The 7,367-nt window shown below is 35.3% G+C and overlaps 1 protein-coding gene across 1 annotated transcript; it reads right to left on the bottom strand.

Annotated features, from left to right (window-relative positions):
* Nucleotides 1–227: 227 nt before the first annotated feature.
* Nucleotides 228–7,020, bottom strand: LOC132271678 (plastid division protein PDV1). The gene is made up of 2 exons (XM_059773120.1): nt 6,592–7,020; nt 228–1,056 (listed from the first exon to the last, which is right to left on the bottom strand). Exons 1-2 carry the CDS (start codon nt 6,919–6,921, stop codon nt 529–531), a joined length of 858 nt encoding a protein of 285 aa, XP_059629103.1. The 5' UTR covers nt 6,922–7,020; the 3' UTR covers nt 228–528.
* Nucleotides 7,021–7,367: the final 347 nt, after the last annotated feature.

The following is a 7,367-nucleotide window of genomic DNA, read 5'->3' as shown; positions in this document are numbered from 1 at the left end:
CAACAAACACACAATTCTCTAGAGCACTCTCTCTAAAGAACTGATAGGAGGAGAGGACTTCATATACTTTTCCGTGGAGGAATATTCAATGAGCAAATTATTTAAGTAGTAATATAGTTGCAGAAGATGAACAAGCAATCTGAAAAACGAACACTATCCGGATATACAAGTTATATAAGCAAATTAGGCCGATAACTTGCTATAACATTTTTCCAAGAATGCTCCAATAAAATGAATTGTAGACACATGCATTCAAAATATAACGGATATCTGATATCATGGAACAAGAAAATTTTGGAATATACACAATCAAATTTCTCTAGGACAAACATGGTAAAAACCAAAATCTCTAAACAACTAAAAGAAACAAATCGTGCTACCTACCTGACATACCGTGGCACAGGGATTCCAAGACAATGGAGATTTTTCAATCTTCATCAGCAGGCTCCCTCGTAATCTAGACACGGTTAAAACGCCTACAACATGAAAATTTGCTGGAAAGAAAAATCAATTCCCTTAACTAGCCAACTAGCCCCTAGCCAACAAGACATCCAAGTGGGACACATGAACACTGGATGAAGAACCCTCTGCCCGAGAAACATTTTTCACATTTTTGTTGTAAATATTATCTTCAAGCTTCTGTGGAAGGTTTAGAATACATCTGTCCTTACAAGCTACCTGATGCATATGCAGAAATGCAAGCATGCTGACCGCAAACAAAGCAGCATTGCCCAATATCCCGCCCATATTATCTAGCTTCAATGATTTTTTGACAAAATCAAAACTAGACGTGAGAACTTTCACGAGATTCTTTGACCTCTTCCCTTCATGGGATACAAAATGCTCACCAGATTGACATGCTGCTGGACCATAAAGGTTCTCAGGTGAAACAAATCTACCTCCATCATGTACATCCCCCACAAAAGCTACAGCTTCTTCGATAACTTTGTAGTTTTGACCTTCGTGTTCAGCCAATCTCATTGCAAGAACAATACGACTTTGCTCCAAGCGCGCAATTGCAGCATCTCTTTCTGCTCGTTGCTGTATTTGTACAGTCTGTAGAACAGAACATCAAAACTACTCAAAATGCATTTATTTACAATATATGCACAAAGACAAACACAATTGGAGAGTAAATAACTGCAATAATATCTGGAAAGCTCCACACACACACTCACACACACAGATTTCAAAATGAATTTCTAATATAAAGCACAGATTAGCAACTGCCACTCCCTATTAACACCAAAAGGAAAAATGAAAAAGAATTCTTAAATAGCACCAATTGATATAGAGGCAGAAAACCCAACCCAAGAAAGCCCCTAATTCAGCTTCTTGAAGTTTTGGCTAAGAACTCATTTGTCCCCCTTCTAAGCAATCCACTCCACTGCTTCTATAACACAATAGTCCCATCACATTTCATCAATGTGTAGAACCACATTTTCTTTGGCTTTCCCTTTGTCTTGGTGTCACCTTCAACTTTAATGACATCATTCCACTGTTCCTATCTAATCAACTTTTTTGGGGTAAATTGTGAAAATTACCCAAACCATCTTAACCAACTTTCTTTCCCCTTGTCCATAATTGCTCCTACCTCTTCTCATAAAACCATACATTTTCTGGCAATATCCTTTCTCACCTTGCCAAGAATCATCTAAAAAAGGTCACTGCCAAACACACTGCACAAGCACACACTACCAGAAAGAAATTATAGTCTTCTGGTCATCCAAGAGTTTCTAAATTCAAGGATATAATAGGGTACAAGTTTATCAGTCAGTAGGTAATACTCACAAAAACTCCTATCCTTGTCCAACTGGCTCAAACTGGACTGGTTATGCCCTCTTTTATCTAACACCCAACCTCCACCCCCTAAACCAAGAAAAAGAAAAGGGTAAAACACCAGAACTTTCCATAGTTATGAACAATAAAACAAAATTGTCTCATGGTCATAAATCTTCACCATCTCCATGCTTCAGTCAGACAGTCACTAAGATTAGTAAATTATATTTTACAATTCAATAACACTTAATTGTTCTACAACTTTTTGATATACACACACACATATATATATATGCATGTATGTATATATATTATAGGGTAAATTACCCTTAAACACCCTGAGGTTTCTAGTTTTCACTCTCATAGTCATATTAAAGTTTAGTTAAAAGTGTAGTCAACTTCCCTTGAAATTGGTCAAAAGCACAAGTAGGTCCAATCTGTTAGCTGTCTGTTAGGGCCATTATAAACCTTTTTTTTTTACAATTCTGAAATCACCCTTCACAAGACATATCACACCATATATACACACGTACATATATATATATATATACATACATACATGCACACACTACAGGAGCTCTCTCTCCCTCTCTCTCTCTCCGCCTCTTTCTCTCTCTCCACCACCGCCCCGCCCCTCTCCCTCTTCTCTCAACCCCGTTCCAACCTTCTTTCACACAAAATAATCACAAGCTGCCCATTTCTCTCTCTAAACCAACCTGAGGTATCTTTCTCTCAAACATGTATTTTCCTTTCTCTGCAATACCGTTTCTTCCAAACTCTCTCTCATCCCACCACCATAAACCACAATCTATGACAAAAAAAACCAACGCAAGAGCCATTTTCCCCTTACATTTCCTTCTTTATCTCTCACTTTCTCTCTATAAATCAAATACAACCCATTTGAAGACCTAATCACAACTGATTGCCGGATAATCAGGGGCGGCTCAAGATAATTTGAGGCTGTAGGCGAAAAATATAAAAATGACGTTTTAATATGTAATAATTAATACCAAATACGTAGTAATAGTTAATAAAAATGGTCACAAACAAAATATACAATTTTATGATAACAAAAAATAATAAGACTACAAAATAATTTAAGTTCAAGAACAATAGAATTTGATGTTAGAAAAATCCAAGTCTAATGCTCCAACAAATTCTTCAATCCTTTTATTTCAATAAAGTTATGCTACCTTCAAATCTTTGAAGAATACCAAAATATGTGAGAGAAAAATGAGAGAGGAAGGAGATGGAGAGTATGTAATGAGTGGTAGATAGAGAAAAGTTTGTGTAGATGAAAAGTTTTACCAATTTACACAATTATCATTGGATATATATTCAATACGAGTAGTGGTATAGGACCCGATTAAAAAAAAAAAAAAAAAAAAAAAACAACTTAATACGCCTCTACGTGGCTGTTCAATTGAGGGGCATTTTAATTTTTTTATTAAAAAAAAAACTGTTCATCTTCGTTCTCCACAAGAAGCGTACTTCTTCTCTCTCTTGTATTTGAAGAATTCATGGCTTCAAGAAAATAGGCGCAAGAATCATTCTTTAAAGCCATTTTTTTCCTTTTCACTTTGCCTCAACAATTCGTGGATCAAATTAGGGTTAGGGTTTCTGAATCATCATTATTATCCATCTATGTTACGAATCATTGTCTATATCCGTTCCTGTTGCCATAAGATAGGCTTTCTGCAAAGATTTCGGTTACAATATGCCCTATTTACATTACTGAATTGAAAATTTTGGTTAGGGTTAGAAATCAAAGCAAATGGAAGCATCCGTTGGTGATGTGGACACAAGAGGTTATCTGCATCGACTTTTTTCTGTTCACCAGAGTCGACATTATTGCTTGTGCTTGTTACGAACCAGAACTCTGATCTTAACTGGCCTTTTCACAGATTTGTGTTTTAGTATGTTAATGTTATCAACTTCTAATTTGTTGCAACAACTTGTAGGCTTTCTTTTTACAGTTTGGATTGTTCTTGTTTGCTACAAGCAAGAGATGAGAATGATAGAACTGAGAAATTGGGGATGGAGTAAGAGAGAAGGAGCAGACATGAGAGAGAGATCGTTTTCCACATCGGTAGGTTACTGGGTCGGTGAAAAAAAGTCGTAAATTATATCATTCTCCGTTCAATAATTAATATGGCTGGTATAATAATAGAGGAGAAAAAAATGTGTGATGAGAGGAAAAAAAATGTGAGATGAGATAGGAATTAGGAGTTTTAATAGAAACTGAAATGAAAAGTTTTAGAATGAAGTAAATTCTTTGGTCCATTATTAAAACACTGCAATTGGTTGAGGTATAATAATAGAAGAAAATAAATATTTAGGGAAGTAATAATATAAGAAAATAAAATTTTTTGGGGGCTTGTGGAATGAAAAGTTTTAGATTGAATTAAATTATTTTGGCCCACTATTAAATCTCACAAAATAAAAATTTTAGGGAGGTAATAATGTAAGGAAATAAATTTTTTGGAGGCCTTCTAATGGCTGGGGGCCTTAGGCGACCGCCTAAGGCTCCAGCCGGCCCTAGCCAGATTAACATTAATTTAAATTTAGAAAGACACTTAGAAATTAAAAAATTGAGGAAGAGATAATTAGAGAGAGAGAGAGAGACCTTTGATTTTGATAATTCTGGTTTTATATTTTTGAGTGATTGATAATTCTGGATTTATATATTTGAAAAAATTGCTAGGAACACAGACGTCGCTGAAAATAATGAAGGTTGTCAGAGAGTTTCTGATAGAGGTTTGAATTTAGACTTTTAGTATACTAGTGGATTAATGATAACCTTGGTGAATTTGTATTTTTCTGATAAATGCCATGGTTAATTTGTTTTATGGCAGCCATGGTTATCAGAGAGAGTTCAAGAGATATATAGAGGCTGAGGGTATAACAGGGGGAGTTACATATAGAGAAGAGATAGTTCTAGAAAGAAAAAGAGTGTTCCAAAGAGAGATTAAAGATAGAAAATGAGATCTGGACCCACCCTCCTCTTCTCTTGCGACATCAAATAAACTTAAACTTCTTCGTCAGTGCCGGCTAGTACACAACCAACATCTCTTTTGTTCTTTGCTATTTCCTTCAAATTGAGAGAAAATCCATTGTTTCATGTACTCTGCAACATATATTGAAGTCAAGTGTGTGCATATATATGTATTTTCCAAATAGATGACTTGTATGATCACCTTATCGGTTAAAAGTAGGTCAAACCATCAACTTATATGAATGGGTAATTTAGTCATTCCAATATGTTACTTTTATTAAATTGAGGGTAGTTCGGTAAATTTATATTTGATGCTCTACGCTATTAAGTTTTCTAACTCTGACAGGGGTGTCAGAGTGATTTTGCCCAAACTTTAATTTGAAGGTGAAAATTGAAAACCTCAGAGGGTGTGAGGGTAATTTACCATATATACTAATATAAGTTTCAGTCCCTAAGGTCACTAAATTTTATTTACATATTCAGTAACACTTGCTTGTTCTAAAACTTTTTGATTTTATAAGTCTTTCGAGCACCTACATTTTGTAATTATACTAATTGTGTACCTAATGCAACGAGTTATTTTCATAGAAATGCCAGAATGCCAGTTAGTTCATACATGGCCAATACCAAAAATAAAGGCTGAATATACGAAAATAATCAAAGAAACAAAGTAAACAGCACATAGGTTACTCTACATATAAACAGTTACCATGAACTTTAACATTAAATTTGCTTCTTGTTAGGAAAAGGTAAAAATAGAGCACAGGGTTTCTGCTTCTTATTTAACACTGATAGTGGTATCTGCAGATAATAACTCCCCTTGAATGTAGAGCCTCAACCTTAAACTGACTAAAATTCGATTATAACAAACTTGAGACAAAATATATTCTAACCAAAATAGTTGAACCTCTTTCAATTCTCAACTAAAATTCAACACCAATTTTCTAACCCATAAGAATCCCAACTTTCTCCCATTGATTTACTGAGTGCCTAAATCATTTGACATCTTCTATATCATGAATTTTCAGTTTAACAATCCTCTTCCTCATGCAGCAGACTATCTGACACAGAAGGAAAAGAAAAGGTGTTGTATGGGTGAGAGAGAGAGAGTGGGGCTGTGGGAGAGGAGAGCTCAATTCAATTCTTATTTATGAGTCCTCTTCACTTCATCTACGTCCAGTGATTTCTTCACCTAGCTTGCTGGTCCATCAAAAGCTTCAAAGCTTGACTCTAAATTACCAGTACAAGGGTGAACCTGCCATTTCTAGCTGGTACATCCATCTTATTTGTCTTTAACAAATTCATTCATTACAATGTTTCGTTCATTTATTTATTCAAAAAGCATTCCTTTGGTGAACAACAACATATGAAAATAGTATAGAAAATTTTAGGTTATAAAAGCACAGAAGATTTTCCCAATCTCTTCAACTATTTCAACAAACACACATCTGTACAAAATTGAATAAAGCAATCAAAATTTCAATTTACGAAACCAAAGACACCATTCCGACAATCCTAAGAGCTTCCATTGCTGAGGAAATGTAAGTGAAAATGAAGCAAAAGCCTGCGTGTTCGCCATTCAAATGAGCCTAAAACACCTAATTATTTGACTGAAGAAATGAAATAAGCCTTTTCTTTTCCCTAAAAAGAGAACAGAAACAACAACAGCCAACTCAAATTCCCACTTTCGTTTCTTTTCCTACACTTTCTCAGCAACCAAACACCAAAACAAAACCATCAAAATTGGAGCGAACAATATATACATACATACACACACGTGTGTGTGTGTGTTTGTAAACCCTATAAAAGCAACTTACATGGAGGAATTCGAGTTGGTCCTCGAGGTTCTCAAGGGCAGCTCTGATGGCATTGAGACTCTTCGCCTCTTGAATCGCCGAGTCATCGACATCAAGCCGAAAATCTTTGACGAAAACGAAGCCGTTCTGATGATTGTCGTCGGAATCGTGGGGCTTCTTCTTGTCGGAGCTCCGATTGATGAACAAATCATCGGATTTTCTGAGGGATTTGATGGAATTGAGAAAGTGAGTTCTGGAAATGGAGTGAATCGCGTCGCTGAGCTTGTCATGCAAATCCCATATTTTCTCGAGAACCGCTTCGATCTCGTCGATCTCCATTTCCCATTTCATCTGGAAACAATCCAGAATTTGGACAATATGAAGTTCCTAGGGTTTGGTTCGTTACTGTTTTGGCCTTTTGTGTGTTGTTGAGTGTGAGTGTGTGTACGCAATGTAACATAAAAATATATATACATATTTTTTCGGGGGAAAAAATCAAAAGAAAAAAACATACACCCACTTGAGTGGGTCATGCTTTTGCTTCCTTTTCTTTTTTCTTTTTTATTTAATTGTTCTTTTTTTTTATTTAATTTTTTTTTTATTTTTGCTACTTGCTTTTTTATTATAAAAGAAAAAACAAACTTTGAGAACTCTTACGTAGGGTAATTTACACCGACCTTCTTTATGGTTTATCAGGCACCTTTCGTATTTCAGAAATTACGCGGACCTTTTTTACTTTTTAAAATATCTTACACGGACCTCCTTTATCTGTGATGGACAGTTAAATATACTAACGG

Source organism: Cornus florida, unplaced genomic scaffold (genome assembly GCF_030987335.1).
Source record: "Cornus florida cultivar Cherokee Brave unplaced genomic scaffold, ASM3098733v1 CherokeeBrave_3.0.0_Hap2_Chr08, whole genome shotgun sequence".
In the NCBI taxonomy this organism is placed as follows: domain Eukaryota; kingdom Viridiplantae; phylum Streptophyta; class Magnoliopsida; order Cornales; family Cornaceae; genus Cornus; species Cornus florida.
This window is presented reverse-complemented; position numbering and strand designations above follow the sequence as displayed.